Here is a 21,082-nt window from a genome sequence, read left to right on the forward strand (position 1 = left end):
TTTTACTAGATTAGTTGCTTGTATTAAAGTGGAAAAGTTTCCCAAAAATTCACTTTTATCTTTCTCAAGAGTTACATTTTCTGTCTGATAACATGATGCCCTTGTTTCTGCAGCTCAGGATGCAGTGTATGTGGTCAAGATCAAAACCTGGTCTTGTCTGGGGAGGCACCACGCTTGAACCATCTCAGGGGGACAGAGAGATGGGAGGAAGGTTCCCATCGTTTCCATCCTGGATCGCTGCCTGCAGGTCCCCACGCGCTTCCTTGGTGTAGTCGCCCAGGGGAAAGTGCAGGGATTTACAAAAGCCACTGAATAATTGTCTGATGACAATTAGCTGCATCCTAAAAGTGCTGTAGATCGGGATAGTTTCTTTGAAAAAGGCATCAAAGGCAATAGCTTTAAGTTGCTTCTAACGTTTGCTGGAATTAATGTGATGAATTGTATGTGCTTATCAAGGCTTGGAGGCATCCGGCTCCTTTGTAGCATCCTTCTCTTTAGGGAAGAGTTTAATGCCGGTGCACTGATCTCTCTATCCTCTGGGGTCCCCAATTTCAGATGTATGAGGTAGGATCCGCTTCACTTTCTCAATTGACAGTAGTTGCATCATGTTATTGTTCAGCAAGTTACAGGAAAACAAGAGAATCAATAAATTTGCTGGGTTTTTCCTTGGAATATATTGATTTACAGGCTGCTTAAATCTTAAATACTCCCAGATGAAAGGCAGGAGTACGCCTATTTTTGGTGAAACGCAAAAGCTGAACGCTGACACTTCCAGACCTGCAAAGCTTCAGACTTGATGGAGTAACTGGAAACATGCCCGTTGCAGAACTGGTGCCGAGTTTTGCTTCCTGTCCAGATGTTTACAACGCAAGAACGTGGACCTGACTCCAAAGCTCAGGTGAAGAACAGCCCCGACTTTGTTGGGTCATTGGACCTCTGAGCTAAACATCACATCTTTACCTCTCCCTCAGTTTTGAATAGCAGCCAAAGCTCAGGTCTGGCCCGGGATTCTCTTTCATCTTCTGCACAGTCTTCTTGGAAATGAGTCGACACAAAAAAGTACAGTTGCGCGGGGGCTCGCTCTGGCAGCAGCTTTAGAAGTGGCTTGACCACAAAATGCAGGACAGTGCTATAGGAAACCCTCCGCGCTGCCATTTTCAGCTTTGGGGAGCAAAAATGAGTTGATGTTTGTAGACGCGGTACCTGAATCTTTCCTGAGAAGCTGAGATGACCCACGGTGAGTAGGAGTCTGATAAATTCAAAGTGGTACCCACTTCCCAGCACATCAGTGAGGCAGAGAGGGGTTTCTGCTGCTGCTCTTTTGTCCTTTGTCCATCCATACATCTTCAACTAGCAAGGCAGGACCTTGCCTGGAAAGCATATCAATTTACTATGGACTCAATCCAGTGTCCACTAATCCTAATGAGTAGGACACCCAAAGACTTCAGTGAGATCAGGCTTTCTGAGGAAATACCATTGTAACAGCAGAGACACAGCGTGGTACATGCTCTTTAGCAGAAGGCTAAATTATGTATTGGGGCTGGTTTTAGTAAGTTTGCAAACTTCCTAGAAGGTGGGATCTGCAACGGGAGGTAAAATTTGGTGGTCACAGGACTTCATCAGGAGAAAGGTGCTGCTTTCAGAAACTCATCTTATATTATTGTTGAGCTGGAGAGAGTGATGACCAGTTCACAACTGGTCCAGACTGGAATTTACTGGAGGGGCCCTTGCCTGTGTCAGAAACCATGAAAGCTACTCTCAGGTGGTTTTTGCAAATGCTGCTGATCCTGAAGTCTTCATGAAGCAGCTGAGGGCTGGTGTGCAGGGTGGGTTGCCCATGTGCTGAGTGGGAAAGGAGCTGGCCAGGTGTGGGAAGCAGAAAATTTCCTAAGGCGTTTAACCCCTCACATAATAAAATCAGATCCTGTAAATGCAACAATGCACTGGGTGATTAATTAGAAAAGGGTAGGAATTTGGGCCTTATGGCTCTTGGTTAAGAAGGTGAAGTGCCTCTGTCCCACTGGAGGCATTCAGCAGCGCCCACCAAGGTCTGCTTTGCTGCTCCATGCAGTGTTCTTGGTTTTGTTGTCGTATTGGTTTGCCAAAGTGCTGTTCCAGTCTAAAAAGCAACTCCGAGCGGGGCCCAGCTGCCCCATCTCGAGCCGCAGCCCCTGTTTCTGAGCCAGCAGATCTGGTCCTCCTGGTGCAGCTGCAAGAGCACTTGGGTTTGCTAAAACCATTTACAGATAAGAGCCTTGGCAATGTAGGAGAAATTTTAAATTCTCCTTGTCGACAATTTGGGGACCACTCTTGGCTCCTCTCCTTTCCTGGTTGATGGATCCAGAGGATGCCCACAGCCTGTTGGGTTTGGTGATGCTTCTGTGGAGGTGGTTTTCTCGAAGCCTGTGCTGGCCTCCTTGTGTCCAGGTCTTCCTTGGCCTCCTGGGTCAGTGCCTTAGGGCCATACCATTCCAAACCTCCTGGTTTTTCGATTCCTGTCTTACCAGCTGCTTCCCCTGAATCAGTGTGTGGAGTTGCCTCCTCTCCCGCTTCCCTCCTCATCGCCCATTCCCAACTGTGATCCCTGCAACTGCTCTTTTCCAGCAGTTTCCAGATAGAGAAGCTATCACTGGAAGCATCTGCTGGCTCACGCTGACTGTGAAAGTAAATACAAACGCCGTGCTGATTTTTGTCATGCTTTTCCACCTTCGGAGGGAGAGGGGGAAGAAATTCCTGCGCCGGCATTGTCTGTCTCTGCTTTTGCCTTCTCCTATGGCTACTAATTGCATCGCAGCCCTCCTGGGGTGGGAGTGCTGCCGGCTCGGCTCTGGCCCTGCTCCACCACGGCTTAGAGCTGCATAATTTGTTCACCTCCCTGCAATAAATTGTTCATGCTTTTGATAGATCTTCAGTGAAATATTTTAATGCGTTCTTGTCGAATGTTCCTTCCCCCCACCCCCAGCAGCTATTGACAGATGAAAGCACTAACACTGGCTTTACATGGGAATTTAATCGTACCAGCTGTCATGCAGATCCCCAATACAAATATTTTCCACTGTTAATGGTTTCAGTGTGGCCTTTTTTTGTGTGATCAAATGTAATCTTATTTAATGGAGTTTTATTGCTGTGACGCCTTATTCTTTTCACCAGGCTGGACTTTATTTTTAAATCAAAAGAGATTGTTCAGAGGAGAGCCAGAAAAATGACTGGAGGGATTGAATGGGACGGGAAGCCCGGGATGAACTGAGTGACTATAGATCAGCCAGGGCAGGCGAAAAGTGTAAGAGCAAGGGAGAGAACGGGTCCAGCGTGGAAGGGGCAGTGAAGAAGAGGGAGAAATTCAGTGCGATTTTACATGTGTGTGGCTGGGGATAAGGGAAATTGCACAGGCCGGGAGGTTGGAAGAGTTTTAAGAGAGGGAGGCACTGCAGACAAGTTGTGTCCAAGGCAGAAATCATGGGTAGTTGCAGAAACAATTCAGTTTAGATCAGCACTGGAGAAATGCTGCTAGGGCTACTTCTTCGGGGACCATAGGAGAGACCAGCCGCAGCTGCTGTGTTTTCCTCTCTTCGTTACTGCAGAGCTGCCGTCCTGCATGTGAGAGGGCAGGTGACCACAAGCCCAGCCATTACACCTGGTACCTGGCATCATGGGGCTTGGGTTCGGCTTCGGCAGTCCTACGAGACAGGCAGGACGCAGCAGGTAGAAAGGCTGGAAGCTGGAGCTGGTGCCGGACTGAGCGGATGCTTTTTTCTTAGACAGCATTTCCCCATCACAGGGTCTCTGAAGCAGGGTGAAAATGCTGGAGCACGCAGCTGGAGTGCGCAGCCCCAGCCCCTAAATCTCTTCTCTGGGCATGTAGAGCCACCGTAACTATTGTGTGTTCATCTCTTAGGTTGTCCGCACAGAGAAGAACAGCCTGAACAACCGGTTCCTGCCGTGGGATGAGATCGAGACGGAGGCCATCCTGTCCATTGATGACGATGCTCACCTTCGCCACGACGAGATCATGTTTGGGTTCCGGTGAGTAGCCTCCACGCACGTAGGCTTTAGACCTAAACTGATGTTTTCTGCTTCCAGGGTCTGCCCAGGTGTAGTATGGCCTCATGGCTAAAGCTGGGGCCGGAATTAAGGCTAGCACATTCCTTCCTGTGGCTTTCCAACTCAATTTCTTGGAGGCGTAATATGCGGTAATGAACGGTTTAATGAGTGCAGGCAGGTGGGCTGATTTCAGGTTGTCCAGGCAACCCTGATTCTCGCGCTTCCTAACCTTGACTCTTCAGCTTTTGTTGTGCTGACAACGTTCCCTTTATAGTTTTGGGAGTGTGTGGCTTCCTAGGGTGGAAGGAAACTGGAAAACAAATCCAAGAGGCTGTTGCACTCTATCCTTCATGTGCCGTTGGCAAGGCCAAGACATTCGCAGCCGCTGCAGGACGTGATGCTTGTGTGCTCACGGTGGACTGCCATCCTCTGCTCCGTGTGACATTGGGATGTGACAGCTATTTTGGTGTTTTTTTTCTGCAGAGCATGGAAAAGACAGATGTTACACAGAAAAGGCTGGTGCTGGTTGCTCTCATTCCCACCCCCTTTCTGCTTCAGTATCTATGTTTTCCCTTGACTTTGCCCTGGCAAAAAGTTTCCCAATTATGGGGCCAAGGGAGAAAGCAGTTATGTGGGCTTCTGCTGTGGGAGGTTTCTGCAGGCTGCTCCTGCAGCTCGTAGAGTGAAACCTTGCCGGCTGCCAAAGAGGTGCCGGGGAGTGAGGATGGCACGAGGAGAGAGCGCTGGCACTCGTTTGGCTGCGGCTCGTCAGCCTGCCAGCCCAGGAGCGGGGGCTGTGATTGCTAATCCGAGAGCACCCAGCAGCTGGCTGGGGGGCGGGAGACGGGGACCAGCTCTCCACTCTCACCAAAACGTGTTGGCTCATGTTTGGGAGGAAGATTAAAAGGCACAAAATGCCTGGAAACCCAACAAGCTCTCTCTGAGAGATGACAAATGAGGTGTTAAAGTGATTAAAGCAGGGGAGTAGGCGTCAGGACTCCTGACTTTCCCTTCCATACCCTGTTTCAGGCTCTTTATCTGAACTTGGCTGTTTTCTCCCCCTCTTTGGTCTCCGTTTTCCTTTGCTTATCCACAGTGCCTGGCTGAGGCTTTACCAGTTAGCCCTGGAGAGCATCATTGAAAATTATAAGTGCCGCATATTATTCTCACTCATATCCCTGCTTACAAACACCTTGTTCCCGCAAAGTCTCCCTGTGTTAACGGATTCTGCCAGGGAAGAGACAGTGTCTTGGCGATTCAGTGAACCTCTGCCCATAACAACTGTGTTTTGTCAAAACTTTGCTTCAGGCTGTAATTCTTGGGGGAAGAGCCTCTTCTTGCTCTGTTTGCTGCTCAGGAGAGGACGGGAGGCAGGCACCCGAGCAAACCTTTCTGAGGAGCACACCCAAAACAATTCTCTGGAGAAATCCTTATTTTTCTGGCTGAGCTGGGAAGGAAAAAGTGTCATGCTCATAGGAAAGCGAGGCGTGGGAGAAGTGAAAGGGAATGAGTAGTTTCGACTCTGGCTTTTCAAAACAATCACGCTGGATTGACAGCAACTGCAGCAAATAAGTGCTTGCTGGGAGGATAGTGCCAGGGAAGCTGCTGGTGGTGTTAATTACTCAGTTTTCATTACCAGGTTATATCAGAGTTTCATTAATTTGAGTAGAGGATATAACAATAAACACATCTTTGCTCCTGTCTGTGTCAGTAAGTGTAATGAAAGCTCAGGGCTCTTGGAAACTCAGTCTCTTCAGCAGCCTGGCATTGCCCTGCAGCCGTTGCTTCTGTACCTCTCCATGGGAACAGGGGTTGTGGGAGGAACTCGCATGCACATGAGGGGAAAAAAAGCAAAAAGGCCATTTTCTGCCCTATTTTGTGCCTGTGAAGAAGGGAAAAACCCTTCTGTGTCCAACAGGCTGCCGCCTGGGACTTGTTTCTTGTAGTCTGGAGTCACTTGGACAGGGAGATGGGATCAGATGATCCAAAGGAAGCTGGCACCCCTGTCAGTGGAAGCTGGCTGTATTTCCCAGGTTAGGCATTAGGCACTGACTTTGTTCTTAATTAGTCCTGTCAGTGTTGCAGCTATCCTGTGGGATTTCTCTCGAGGAGAGTGTGCTTCAGAGGAGAGCAGAATATTAAGCAAGTCCACGCTTTCACATGCAAACCTCACGATTTAATTCCCTATGGCTCAACTGTGAGCGTGTGTTAGGGCGAAGGATGTGCGTACGGCCCCAGAGGTTTTTCCCATATGGACAGAGCCTGGGAAGCTGCCGGATGCTGGTTTGGGATGGGAAGCTGGCAGTTTGGCACTCCAGATCCTCCATCTGGAGGCACCAGGGTCTTCAGCATCTCAGCAGCTTTCCTAAAGGGAGCTTGATGTTACCTCAGCTTTACAGAGGAAGAAACTGAGCTTGTGGGAGATGGAAAGTCCCAGGGATTTGGGGGAAGAGGCCAGGAGGTGCTGGGTTGCTCCCAGGCCAAGCCTTGGCTGCTCTGGACTTTCCATAGAAGGGAAATAAGAGAGAAGCAGTGCTGGTGTATGTGTTGTGCAGTGATGCCCCTGCATGGGCTGTGGGAAGCTGGTGGCAAATCGAAGTTTCCCATCTTCCTGGCTTTCCCTGTCTCTTTCTCTGCCTTTCCATCCGATGTCTTATGTTTTCCATTCTCTGTATAATTCAGAAACTAATTTTGGGTCACTGGGCTTTTTTGTTAGTTTTCTTTTAAACCTACAGAACAGCCCTTAGAATTCAGAAATGCCCTAATTTATGAGGTAGTAGCACTTTCCCTGTGAAAAAGCAACTTGAACATGCCTCTAGGAGAGGACCAAGGTGAGCAGCTCAGCTTTGTACCAAGCAACGTTGGTCTGTGCTTGGGAGAGCTGACCAAGGTGTGCTTCAGTTCACATCTAACAGCTCTTAACCTTTAACAAGAGAAGGTCAACAAATTCTGCCTGTCCATTAAAGGCAAGATTTCCGCATTCACCCCTTTCCTGCACTACAATAGGAAAGAAATCAGAGTTATCTCAGGGTGAGACCTTGTTCAGGTGTCACTCAGGCAGCTGTGACAGCCAGTCGGTCCCTCCCACCGACAGTGGAGCTTCGGTGCTGTGGAGGTGGGTGAGTTTGCACTGCACAGCCTACGTAAAAAGACGTCTTTTGCATGTTGGAATTCTCTTTATTTTTATTTTAAAAAAATTAAATGGACTTTAAAGCAAGGTAATTGGATGCTTTAACTATGTTAATCCTTTTTGCCCAAACTACAATGTATGTTGACCGTTCTTTGGACGAGCAGTTGCCAAACTTTTTTATGTATAGGCATCTCTTATCACTTGCAGCCCCATCTTGGGATCTGGTCCGTTGGCATCGAGGGCATAGTCCTGTGTGTAGTGGTTCTCAGCCAGAGCCATGCTCATCTCCAGACAGGGTCCCCGGGTTTGTGTCTCACTGAAAGGCTTTGTGTTTGCAGTGTCTGGAGAGAGGCAAGGGACCGCATCGTTGGCTTCCCAGGGCGCTACCACGCGTGGGACATCCCCCATCAGTCCTGGCTCTACAACTCTAACTACTCTTGCGAGCTCTCTATGGTGCTCACTGGTGCTGCCTTCTTCCATAAGGTGAGATTTTGTCACCACAAAGCCCTGAGCTTTCCCTTCCTTCTCAGAGCAACCAGAGTCTGTATGTTTGTGGGGATGGGTTTTGGGGTTTTTTTTTGGTGGTGGTTTTTGGTTTTGTTTTTTTCCCTAAAAAGAACACATTTTGGAGCTCACCACTCCTTTTCCCTCCCTTTCTCCAAACTGAAACACAGCCAGCAACTGGTCTGTGTCCCAGCAAGCGGTCTCCTCGAGGAGCTGCCTTTGTTTGTGCCATGTGAGAAGCTCCGCGGCACTGAAGCAGGTGGATGGAAACTGGGGCCGAGCGTGTTTCAGCGATGGTCTCGGTGAGGGTGAGGCGGGCCATGGGATTGCCTGCCATGCGTCTTTACTGCAGCATCTTTAACAGACTCACAAGTGTTGCAATTTGCAGGGAAGTCATGGGTTTCTGCAGCTGCCTGGTGGCACAGGTTGGCTGGTAGGTGTGAGAGGTGGCTGGTTTCTTTATGTTGGAAGGGAGCAGTGCCAAAAGTGGCTCCGTGATGTGTGCCTCTCTGTATGGGAGAGACAACAGTGGGCAAACAGGCCTTGAGAAAAGAATGGGCTGTTTTCCCAAGGGGAATGTCCTGAGCTGTCATATCACGGTGGGAAGGTAATCCACCAGCTACTGCTGCCATGCTGACTCTGCAGCAGCAAAGACAGCAAGATCTGAGGGGGCTGAAACCGTTATTTCTCAACTTCAGAAGTTACAGGAGCCTTGGGACTTGGTCAGGGTGCTGGCTGTGGGGTAGATTTGCTGTGGCTAAAGTAGATCTTCTGGATGCAGGATTAACTCCATTATGGGGAGTCTCTCCACTGGCGTCCTTGAGCTCTGAGTCAGACATGTCCCAGCGAGTCGTCCTGATACTCACCTGTGGTGCCACGACTGCTCCAGGCCTGGTGCAGATGGCACCAGCGATGGTGGGCACTTGCTGCTTGGGTCCACCTTGAGCAACGTTGTGCTTTTTTATCCTTTCCCCAGTACTACGCCTACCTGTACTCCTACGTGATGCCGCAAGCCATCCGCGACATGGTGGATGAGTACATCAACTGCGAGGACATCGCCATGAACTTCCTGGTCTCTCACCTGACAAGAAAACCTCCCATAAAGGTAAAGCGCCGGGTGGATGCTTGTACTGGTCTTTGTATTTCTGGAGAAACAGTGGTTTGGTTGATGTCTCTGAAAGGCCAGAAGCATGTTAGGAGACTGCTCTAGGGGAAATCCAGCTCCCTTTATCTCAGTGCAGAAGCTGTGCTGTGCAGTATGTGCTGCCCTTGCCAAAATCTGGCTGCACTGCCTCTCTGAAGTGCTGCGTTGCAAGCGTGACATGCTCAAGGCTGTCAGCATGGCCTCTGGCCTCGAGGAGATGTAGTGTGTGTTCAAAAAGGTGTGAAAACTCACTGTAACCCCTTAGAAGCAGTCAAATCCCTGCCATGGCAAGCAGATGAGTTGGGGTTTGACTTACTGCAGCTCAGACCGGAGGGTTTCCTGGCTTAGCAAAGGCCCTTCTGAGCCTTCCTTCCCAAAAAGGAAAAATTTCTGTATTTCCATAACATATAGCACAAGTAGGAATGATTTTCTTGCTGATTTCGTGTAGCTTTCCAGAGACATTTAGACTTATCTGTGTGCGGAGGGCTGTTGGTCTAAACACTGCAGCCTAGCTGAAATATTCCTGCCCAGTGATAACAAATGTATGTCACAATTTTGAGCATGAATTTTGGATGCAGATCATTCTGCTCTTTATTGCTGCTGGCAAACTGGTCTTTACAGCCCTGCATATGTCTCACTGTCGCAGGCCAGCTGCCTTAGAGATGGGTCTTGGCCGTAAATACGACGGGTGGGTTTTTCCGTGTGGTGTTCTTCCCATCTGGAGCTACTGTGAAGTGGAGGTTGTAGAGTTTGGTGCAGCTGAGAGGAGAATCAGACCAAAACCAAAGGGTACTGCAACGGGATGTCTGATGTCTGATTCAGCATGGACAGGAGGCCCTTTCATCAGTGGGTGGCCCCTCAGCCTGAAAACAGGAGCCCCCTCCAAAGATTTTCCTCTGGGTGCCTAAAACAAGAGACACCCCAAATGGCTAATTCTTTTATAGCATCCGTGGCCAGCGGGTCAAGGGAGGGGATTCTGCCCCTCTGCTCCGATCGGGTGAGACCCCACCTGGAGTCCTGCGTCCAGCTCTGGGGTCCTCAGCACAGGACAGACATGGACCTGTTGGAGCGGGTCCAGAGGAGGTCACAAAGATGGTCAGAGGGCTGGAACACCTCTGCTATGAGGACAGGCTGAGAGAGTTGGGGTTGTTCAGCCTGGAGAAGAGAGGGCTACAGGCAGACCTTACAGCAGCCTGCCAGTTCCTAAAGGGGCTTGGAAGAAAGATGGGGACAGACTTTTTAGCAGGGCCTGAAGCGATAGGGCAAGGGGTAATGGCTTTAAACTAAAAGAGGGGAGATTCAGACTAGATATAAGGAAGAGATTTTTTTTATGCTGAGGGTGGTGAGACGCTGGCCCAGGTTGCCCAGAGAGGTGGTCGGTGCCCCATCCCTGGAACCATTCAAGGTCAGGTTGGACGGGGCTCTGAGCAACCTGATCTGGTTGAAGGTGTCCCTGCTCATGGCAGGGAGTGGGACTAGATGACCTTTAAGCGTCCCTTCCAACCCAAACCATACTGTGATTCGATGATTCTATCTGTAGTCTGTGAAAGGAAAGGAGTTGGTTTCTCAAGGTCTTTTTTTTCCTGAAACAGCTTCTTAAACATAAAACCAGAAAAAAGTAACTAAGCATTAGTAGATCATCATGTCCCCCCCTTAAGTCTCTGCTCTGACAGAGCTGATGTGGACCATGTCCTTCCTTGCCTGGACACCCTCCAAGGGACACGTGGCAGCCAGGGAGAGCACGGCCAAATCTGTGCCCAGTCTGCAGCATGTCACACAGGACGCCAAGCCAAGTCCCCCCACGCAGTGCCTTGGGCACAGGCAGGGTGTTCCCCCAGCCGCGGGGTGTTGCAGGCAAACGTGTCAGCAACCATCTTTGTCCGTCTCATTCCAGGTGACCTCCCGCTGGACTTTCCGCTGCCCCGGGTGCCCCCAGGCGCTTTCGCACGATGACTCTCACTTCCACGAGCGACACAAGTGCATCAACTTCTTCGTCAAGGTGTACGGGTACATGCCCCTCCTGTACACCCAGTTCCGCGTGGACTCGGTCCTCTTCAAGACCCGCCTGCCCCACGACAAGACAAAATGCTTCAAGTTCATCTAGAAGCGGGCGGCAGCTGGGCACCCTCGGCTCTCCGAATTTCGGCCGGAGGCGGGTGAGGGCAGAGGGTGGCTTTCTTGATGGGGCTGTGAGTGCAAAACACCTTTTGCTATTGACTCTGGCCTCCCTCCTGTGGAGCAAAAGGGACGTCCTGGATTTGGATGGGCACGTTTTCCCCTCCCTTCCCACTTTCCCCACAGCGACTCGACTGAGCGACAAGGAACAGGATCTCACGGCTTCTGTAAAGACACTGCCTAGGATTGTACACTGAGGAATGGTGTGTTGGCTAGTAGCTCTGCCCCTTTGCTAGCCAAGGGCAGCCATTCTTTTTAATTATAATTATTGTTATTTAAAATGAAAGTGTTTTAGATTTGCCGCGTGAGGCTTTTTTTTTTTTTTTCCTTTTCTATTCTTCCCCCAACCCTACCCACCCTGTTTTCCCCTCTGGACCTGTCTGCCCACTCGAGGGAGACCGTAGCAAGGCCAGGTTGGAGGTGTTTGACTGCAGAGAGGTTATTCCCAGTATCAAGGCAGCTCCGCTCACCACTGTTGTCCCCATCCTTTCTCCCGTGGGGCAGCCCTTCTCCTCCCCTCCCGCATACCGTGTCCTGGCTCGTCTTGCCCTGTGGCTACTACTGAGGACTTTCAGGTGTCGTCTGGTGACAAGCTCTTTGCTCTGCTCTGCTCACCACCCTGAGCCCTGCCCTTGGAGAGGGGCGAGCAGGGAAGAGGTTGGCCCCGGAGGGTCTTTTCCCAGCTCCCAGCACTGCACCAGGTCCCGTGTCACAGCCCTGGGGGAGTTTGGTTGCCGCGGTCTCATTCTCGGTGTCCTTTTTCCAGCCCACGTGGCACACCGCAGGTGCTGCTAAACCTCTGAAGACAGGGAGTGCGTTTGGGGCTTGGGAGTGATCCATCTGCAGCACAGCAGGGGCTGGCAATGCCCCAGGCTCGTGCATTCGAGCAGGCTGCCTTGGCCTGCAGTTTTCTACATCCGCTGCAGCACCAAAGGCAGCTGCGAGAGCCCTGGAGAGCTGCTCCGGCAGCACCCCGAGATAGGCTGCGCGAGCCTTTGCTGAAAAAATAAACCTCTTCCCCAGAAGCATCCAAGCATGGACGCAGCCTGCCGAGAGCCAGCTCTTCGCAGTGCCCGGTCGCTGCAGGGGGAGCAGGCAGTAGTTCAGCTTTCAGTGCCGGTGCGATGGCAGTCGGGATATCGGGGCCTTCTCTTGAGATCGCTTCACATTTTTGCAGAGTGGCGGAAGGAGAAGACACTGAACCCTTAATCTGTACGCAGCTAAGCAGAGCCGAAGCAAAGTACCAGCCCAGCCTGCCTGTGCCGGAGCTGGGGCTGCACCGTGGGCCGGAGTCCCTGCTCTGCCCCGTCCCCCATCCCAGGACGAAATGTGCCCACGTCAGGTTTGCCCGTGGGCCTCAGCGTAACTGCCTTAAACCCCCATCCCGTCCACACTCATGCCATGGCCTCGGGCTGCGTTCAAAGGTTAATCCAGCCAAGACCTTTCCTTTGCGTGAAGTGGGAGACGCTGCTGGCATCACCTTCACGGGGCTGTTTTTGGAGTTGGTGTCTCCCACCAAAGCAAAACGCCGTCACGTCTGTGTGATCGCCCGACCTCTGCGCTCAACTCGCTGCTCCGTTCTGCTTTGATCCCAGCCTGTAAGAAGAGGGAAGGACACAGGTTGCCCTCTCTTGTGTGATGTTCTCCCTCAGTGCGTCCCAGATGTTTAAGAGCAGCCTGGAGAAGCTCTTGCTGGGTAGATGGTGATTCACCTCAATGTCCCCGGTTTTCCTGGCCTGACTTCCACTGTGGCAGTTTGCAGCTCAGCATCCCGGCACCCTGCAGCAGAAGGATGTTACCACCTGGTTGTGTCCCAAAAAAGGAGCAGTGGGGACGGTCCATCAGCAGCTCCTGGGCTCACTCGTAAGGTCAGCCCTCTCCCCACTCCTCCCCTGCAGCCTGCACCACATTTTTGGGGTGTTATGTGGCCTCTCCAGCCGTGCTTCAGCCAGATTTTCACGTCAGCCCATGGGTGGGGGTCACCGACACTTGCTTCTTGGTAAGGGGAAGGGAAGGGGCAGCCTGTCCCCAGCAGAGCCAACGGCTCGTGCCTTCACCAGCACTACAGACCGCACCGAAATACAATCAAGGTGTCTTTTCCTCTCTGTATGTTTTTTTTTCCCTTCCACTTTCTTTTTGTTTTAACATCAGGTGCTTGAAACGGAGCATGTGAAGGGTCAGTCTCTTGAAAAATGCAACTGGAGACTCCTGTGAGGCCCCGAAACACCTGGAAGGATGTTTTCTGCCCCTGCTCAGAGTGGAAATGTGGCACTCTTCAGCAACTGCACCAGCTTCAGCATCCCTGAGGGGCCTGACACTCCTCGGCTTTAATTCTCCCCTCGTTAACAGGTGGTTCATTACCAGTGATGTGGTTGCTCAAGTACAGCACAGGTGCCTGGTGTCATCCAAGGGTGGAGGCAGCTCTGCCTTCCCCAGCCCTCTGCCCGCACGGCAGGAGTCAAAAGGGAGTAAGGATGGATGCTGGCAGCTGTGGATTGCACTTTATATAAACAGAGATACGCTTCTCGACAACTTGTTTTGAAAAAACCTTAAGGGGAATTTTGTTATTCTGGTGAGAGACAGTAATACAGGGAGCTTGGAAAATGGGGATGTGATGTGAAGTATTTGCGTTGGGGTTTGCGTCGGTGGGGCTTGGGCTTTGCTGTCTCATTGCTTGGCTGCAGTCAGAGCTGGCAGCTGACCCAAGGTTGGGGGTTTCATCCTTTCCATTGGTGCGTTTCAGTTCAAGACCAGTAGAAATGTAGAGATCAGTGGTGGAAATCCAAATTCTTGTTCTTCCCAGGCTCTTGACGCGCTCAACTCTTGCTTGAAATGTTGGGTTTTTTGGAGGATTGCCGGTGCTGTGGTAGCCAGGGGTTGGGTTCGAAGTGTCGTGGTTGTGCGGGGAGAGGCTGCGTGATGGGATCGCTGTGTGGGTTGTGGGACGGTTTCCTCCTTGCTGAGACCCCCCGAAGGGGGAGAATTTGGGGGGTGAAGGGGTAAACGGGTGCTGCGAGTCGCTGAGGCGGCTGCTTGGGGGGGACACGCTGGGCGGCAGCAGTGTTGGGAGGGACGGGGTGCCATAAAGAAACTAAAAACCAGCGAGAGCATCGCCTTCCCCACCTGCAGGGCTGGTGCTGTCCCTCCCGGTCCTCTGCTGCTGTGGTTCTTTCCGAAATCTTCCCAAATAGCCCCCAAAACCCCTCCGGAGTACAGACCCGTGATTCACAACCCGACTTTCTGCTCCTGAGACATCCCTGGATCTGAGCTGTCCTTAGGCTTCCCTCCACCATCAGGGAGGAGAGGGGCATTTCTGGAGAGCGGTCCAGCCCTGCCACTGTCCCCAACATCCTCCCTTGCTACCTGTGGCTCTCCTGTGATTTTCAGGGGGTCCCAGGGTAACTCCGAAGCTCAGGTTAGGTTGTACGATTCATCCCAGCTCCAGCACAGAGCAGCCTGGGGCGCGAGATCTCCGCCACCCCCAGCCTCAAGGAGACGGGAAGGTCTCTCGGTGGTTGCACCTTTCCCAAGGAAAAGGCCTTTTCCCCTTTCCAACATTTCTGCCGCTTCACCCAGCACCAGGGGTTGCAGGCGGCGGGTGCGGAGCGAGGTCTTTTTCACGTTTGCTGTAAATAGCATCGTCTGCGGTGACGCGGACCCCCCCGTACCCCATTCGTGTCGCACAGCCCCTGCCCTCCCCTGCGCCGTGGTTGTGCTAACTGCTCTGTGAGCACCAGGTTTAAAAAAAAAAAAACAAAGGCAAAAACTGAGAGAAAAGAAACACTCCTTCAACACGAGCACAATGTTGAGTTTTTTTGTAAAAGGATCCAATAAATGGAGAGTTTAACTTGAGAGCGTCTCCGTGCCTGCTTTGCCGGGGGCTGGGACCAGGACAGGGCTTGCAGCAGCAGTGCTGCTCCGTGGTGCTGGGGCTCCCCAAAAACAAGCCTCTCCCCAGGCTTGCATTTCCCAAGGGAGCAGGGGCAGGTGAGCTGGTCCGGAATAGCGGAAATCCCTCGGGGATGGCAGCGTCTGGTGTGAAACCCCGTCGCATCCCTGGGTGAGGTCATGGCTGGGCCAAGAGACCCCCCCCGCCCCAGTCCAGCCCCAGGGGGGGTTCAGAGCCCCACGTAACTTCAGGGGACATCACATCCCAGCCACTACGGGGACAGAGGGCTGCTGGTGGCACTGGGGACATCCAGCCAGGACAGCAGACCCAGGGGAGGCAGCGGAAACCTTTCGATTTCTGCATCGCTGATTTAAATCGCAGCCAACCAAAAAGCACCTTCTCCAGAGCCCTGCTCCGCTTGGTGGAAAAAACAACCAGGTAGGTGTGATTTTTAACCAGATTTCCACCAGCTTCAACCCTACAGGGAGGAGCGGACGGGCGGAACAGAGCTGGCTGTGCCGTGGGCTTTCCTCTCCATGCTGGGCTGGAAATCCCGCAGGATTTCCTGGACACTGCTGGATTTCCTCTCTCTCCTTTTCTGCTGCTTTTTTTTTTCGCCTTTCTTCCTGAGCAGCCAGCTTCCTCCATGGACGCTTGTTCACCCCTGTGGCACCTGCCCTTGCTGCTGTTCCCCTGGGAAATGTGCCCTTTATTTTCCCTACTGCCTTGGAGTAATGGCTCATCCATAATGGGATTGTTTGTGCTTGGTTTTATTTCCAGGATAGGTTTCAGGGAAATCCCAAATTATTTTGATCCCAGAAGGGAGAAGGTGGGTGATCTGCCCAGGACCTGCCTCCAAAATATTGCTGGAAGGCAGTGCTAACAGCATTAAGGGCACAGAAAACCACACTCAAAGGCACTGACCTGGCTGCAGTGGTGAGACGCTAGTTTTTGGGGGGAGGGGGGGGTCTGGCTCCTCAATGAGCCCAGCAGCATCTTGGGCACTGGCTTGACCATAGCAGATTTGCTCGTGAGGCTTTACCAGCCCTTACACAGCAGATAAATATCTCCTGTTAAAGCAAATAATTTTTACAGCTGTAACTAATGTGACCTTGGTGAGACGAGTCACAGCATCATGGTTCCTGTTTGGTTTTCTTTTTTTCCCTATAGGAGGGTTTGTACCTTGGGATGGAGGAACAGGCGCTGGGGAGAGGTGGAGGAGGGGATAAATCCCCCTAATAATTCATTCCCTTCTACCACAAGGCAGAGCAGCGGGGGAAGTGCTTTACACTCCACTCCCCTACGCCAAATTTTTCCCTTTCAGATGACACATTCCTTGATAAAAAGCAATTATTTCACTGAAATTGCTCCCTGTGTTTCTGTTCTGCCCATCAGTGCCATAAAAGCAACCAGCTCCTGCAAAAGCCCAGGTAAAGGATCTGCAGTCACCAGTGCGGATGCTTGCACCCTCCCATGGCCCTGCCTTACGCCCTGGCCCCACTAAGACAGGCAGGAAAAGGGAAATTACCATCTGGGTTTTTTTCCCAGCTGGAAATGCAAGAAAATACTCCTGCAGGGCCAGGCACCAGCGGCATCACAAAGCTGAGGGTCACATTGGGTCCATCATTCCCAGGTTAATTAGGTGACCGCTTTTCCACCCATGGGCCAGGGTAGCGAAGGTACTGTGACATCGCTTTCCTGTTTAAAACAAACAAAAAAGGTTTAAATTCAACAGCGTGGTCGTGTGGGGAGCAGGACTGGCAGGGAAAGGGGAGCGCTGGTGCTGTGGGGGCATTATAAATCCCTACAGCCATATAATTTCTGAGAGTGCATCACTGGGCCAGTGCTAAGCGATGCGCAGGATTTATACCTCTGGCTTGCTCCCTGCGATGGGCCGTGAAAGGTTTTAGGAAGAAAAATGGGATTTTACCCCCAGTGTTTTAAGAAGTTATTCCAGAGCTGTTAGCAGGCTGAAAAGCAAAGAGCTGCTGCATTTCCATGGGTGCCCAACACCCAGCGAGGGTCACCCAACACCCGCCGTGCTCCCTGGGTCCTGCTTTTAACCCCAGGGCAACGGCACTCAGCTGCAGTGGAAATGCAAAGCTGGAATAGAACAGAACAGAGTAGAATATAGTAAGAATAGAATAGAACAGAATAGAATAGAATGGAATAGGAATAAGAATAGAAAGGAGTAAGAAAAGAAAATAGAATTCAACAGAATTCAACAGGAATAAGAATAGAATGGAGTAAGAAAAGAATAATAGAACAGAATTCTACAGAATTGAACAGAATTCTACAGAATTGAATAGAATTCTACAGAATTGAACAGAACAGGAATAAGAATAGAATGGAGTAAGAAAAGAAAATAACAATTCAACAGAAATAAGAATAGAATGGAGTAAGAAAAGAAAAGAATTCAACAGAACAGGAATAAGAATAGAATGGAGTAAGAAAAGAGAATAATACAATAGAATAGAACAGAACAGAGGAAGAATACAACGGAGGAAGAATGGAACAGAATAAAATGGAACAGAGGAAGAATACAATGGTGGAAGAATGGAACAGAATAGAATAGGAATAAGAATAGAAAATAATAGAACAGAACAGAATACAATGGAGGAAGAATGGAATGGAATAGAATAGATTAGAACAGAATAAGAATACAATGGAGGAAGAATGGAATAGAATAGGAAAGGATAGAATAGGACAAAACAGAATAGAATAGGACAAAACAGAATAGAGTAGAACAAAAAAGAATAGAGTAGAACAAAACAGAATAGAGTAGAACAAAACAGAATAGAGTAGAACACAATGGAGGAAGAATGGAATAGAGTAGAAAAGGATAGAACAGAATACAACAAAATAGAATAGAACAGAATAGAATAGAGGAAGAATACAATGAAGGAAGAATGGAACAGAACAGAATAGAGGAAGAATAGAATGGAATAGGAATAAGAATAGAATGGAGTAAGAAAAAAAATAATAGAATCAAATGGAGTGGAATGGAATAGAATAAAATGGAATGGAATGCAATAGAATAGAATAGAACAGAGGAAGAATAGAATAGAAGAGAAGAAGAATGGAATGGAGTATAATGGAATGGAACATTTTCAGTTGGAAGGGACCTACAAGGATCACCTAGGCCAACTGCCTGTCCCCGGCTGACCAAAAGTTGACATGTATTACTACTTACGGCATTAGTTGCTCTGGTCTTGGGTTAAACCCCCTGGGCGAAGCAGGGTTTTTCCCATGGTGCAACCAAATGGCTGCAAAGAGGTAAAGAAGGAATTGGGAAAGCGAACCAGGCAGTTAGCACTGCCGCAAAGCACCTGCAGCCACCCAGCAAATGCATGTGCTGGGCCAATGGCAGCACTCTGTAACTTAGAGGCTCAAAATAGTAAATACTAAGAGCAGTCAGAGGGAAATGAGCAGTTATTAGCCAGGCAATTAATAAAAGACCTATGCTGCACTCAGTGTTGTGCCTGCAAGGGAAGGATAATTGTCACTGTTCATTTTAACCCGCTAAGTAATTTAATGTAGTAAAAAAAAAAAAAAAGAAAACAACCCTCAATCAAGCGTCACTAGTCTTTGTGAATGCCTCCCTGGAGCCCAGCTCTGCCCTGGGGATGCAGTGAGTCCTGGAGCAGCACTATGGCACAAAACCAACCGGCTTTTTTTTCCTTTTTCCTTCAAGAGTAAAAAAGAGAAGTGAGGTGTGACAGCCCTTCCTACCACCTTGGTTTTAAAGCCTTTCGGATGCTCTCCTTGCAGGCGTTTCTTGGCAGAGGGCCCTGCTTTCTTTGTAGCTGGTTTTTAAGCTCTCACTCTGCACATGTTTTGCTGCCAACATGATAATAACAATAATTAAAAATAAGACAAGTTGTGATGTCTTTGCATATGGTTGGGCTTCTCCATGTAGCACCACGCAGCATGGGGCTGCTTTGCTCTGTCCCTCACCCTTTTTGTTACCGAGTAGCTATTAATATCAAGAAAATAATAATAATGCAAAGTTTTACCAAGAGGGAGGCCAGCGCTTGCACCTTTGGTTATTGCTGCAATAGGACCCAGCTGGTTGTTAGAGGCTTTCTCACCAGGGAGTTCATCGCACTGCATTATGTCCTGCCTCAGGACACGCACTGGCGTACCTTTAATTACCCACGGCAGCCCGGTCTCACCACGCTCGAGATGGAAACATCACCCCTCCGTGTGCTCAGGGGCAAGGAGAGGAACGTGTCCTAGGGACGCTCGGGGACAGTCAATGATAGAGCCAAGGGAGAGAAAAGATGGAGGAATAATTTAATTTTTTGCTGTAATTGAGGCAAGGAGCATTTAATTGTTTAACCCTGCCAGTAAAAATGCCCTGACTTCTGAAACAGGGGTTTGGGAAGATCGCTGCCTTGTAGGGCTGAATTTTTCTCTCTCGATGTAGGAGCCTGCTATGTCGCATCAGCTCATGGGAGGGATGCAGGATGTGGCCCCACGATCCCCGACCCCATTGAAGCCTTTCCTAGGGTGTTATCTGCCACTGGTTCCTGGCCAGGGCTGCCCTGTGCTCCCAGGCAGCGCCCCATGGCCCCCAGGTGTCCTCATGGGAGAAATACTGTGTCCCCACGGGCGAGAAGCCCCTGCAGCCCACAGAGCTGCCTCCTCGGAACACAGGTCCCCACGCCGTGCCCGGGAGAGCCCCAAGGTCATAGGGAGAGACTTGGCTTGTTCCTTGTGGGCCACAAGACTTGGTGACGGGTCCCCAGAACGATGGGGCCCAGGCAGTGGGTTTCAAGCGGTAGGTCCTAAGTGATGAGTCCGAGACCATTGGTCCCAGGTCCCCAAGAGATGGGGGGGGGTTCCCAGGTGATGGGTAAACGGGGACCTGTTTGATCTGACTTACCTTCTTCTTTGTGAGCCTACCTGGGCCATGTCGTGCAGCTGGACGCAAACCACACCGCACTCAGCTTCCCCGTTCCTCCTGAAGGCTGAGGTGCTGACGGGGCACAGACCCCACATCTTGCTCCAGCTCCCCTCAGGTCGTCGTGTCCAAGTCCCCAAGGTGGTGACCGCGGTGTGGCTCAGGGCACCCGTTGGGTGGCATCAGGGCCAGCGGATCCCCAGTGACACTGACTGCGTCCGGGCACGGTGGGGAATAGCATGAGCCTGGAATTAAATGACTTGGTGCAGTTGTTTTTATTAAGGCTCACATTAATAGAAGAAAACACAATATACTTCTCTACATCCAGGAATATCTGTTCCATAAAAGCCATCCAAGTGCAGAAAGCTGATTTTAACCTTTTCTCTCCATTATTCCCCAGCCCAGTGTGCAGCCCTGTCTGCGCTGGAGGAGCGCACAGGTTAGGAATCGCACTGAGAATTAATCACTTGCCAGGGGCCAAGGTGCAGCCCTGCAAAGCGGCTGCTTAAGAAGCAGCCCAGCTGCAAACACCACTATTTGTGTTTAATTAGGGGAGCTGCAGAGAGAGGCCGGTGAAGCGCAGCACGGGATGTGGGACTCCCACGTCACACATGGTCACAGGGACTGGGGACAGCCATGGCACAATGAACATCACATGGCGGCCAAGGGGATTTCTTTTTCCTTTCTGGAAGAAAGAGAATGAAACCAAGTACCTTTGCTCTTTGTCCATTAAAATGTGCATTTCTGGTTAAAATGTATTTGCCATCCATCGTATTCCACCCCCTCCGTTCGCAGCTCTGCTGGGCTGCCATGGTTACCCCTCCAGGACTGACCCAGCCTGAAGAAATGCTATTTATTTTTCTTTCTCTGTGCAGAATGAACAAGCACTTATTTTTGTTAGTTTAATTAAGATTTTTCATTAAAGAATCCCCCTGGTATGTTTATTTTTCCAGCAGGCACAATCTTTCCCTTTGTAAGAAATGAACCAGTTTTCAGATGCTGGACTGGAGCAGTAAGAAGTCCTCCTCCCCAAAATGACAAGAACAAAAATGTAAAAACTTTTAAACTTATTTTTTTTTTCCCCAGGAGGGTGGGAAAGCCATTAGCTACCCTCAGCATGGCTGTTACTGGTAGGAGTCAGAGCTTTGCACCTCAAATAAGGCTTTTGGTATGACAGCCCAATTGCATCGGTTGCCTTTCAGTAGTGAACCAAGCTAAAAACTAACTGTTGAGCCTGAGTACATTTCTACTCCTCTTAATCAGCACAGCAGCCCACTCCCAGCCCCGAATTAC

General features: G+C 50.4%; 1 protein-coding gene across 9 annotated transcripts in view; it reads left to right on the forward strand.

Annotated features, from left to right (window-relative positions):
* EXTL3 (exostosin like glycosyltransferase 3) overlaps window positions 1-11,295 on the forward strand; it is a 131,893-nt gene extending 120,598 nt beyond the window's left edge. For all 9 annotated transcript variants that reach the window (XM_075048894.1, XM_075048902.1, XM_075048895.1 and 6 more), the window contains 4 exons: window positions 3,896-4,023; window positions 7,510-7,654; window positions 8,652-8,780; window positions 10,714-11,295. In XM_075048894.1, the coding sequence (XP_074904995.1) occupies window positions 3,896-4,023; window positions 7,510-7,654; window positions 8,652-8,780; window positions 10,714-10,923 (612 nt within the window). In that variant the 3' untranslated portion in view covers window positions 10,924-11,295. The remainder of the gene's footprint in view (window positions 1-3,895; window positions 4,024-7,509; window positions 7,655-8,651; window positions 8,781-10,713) is intronic.
* The last annotated feature ends 9,787 nt before the right edge of the window (window positions 11,296-21,082 follow it).

Source organism: Buteo buteo, chromosome 17, assembly GCF_964188355.1.
Source record: "Buteo buteo chromosome 17, bButBut1.hap1.1, whole genome shotgun sequence".
Lineage (NCBI taxonomy): Eukaryota > Metazoa > Chordata > Aves > Accipitriformes > Accipitridae > Buteo > Buteo buteo.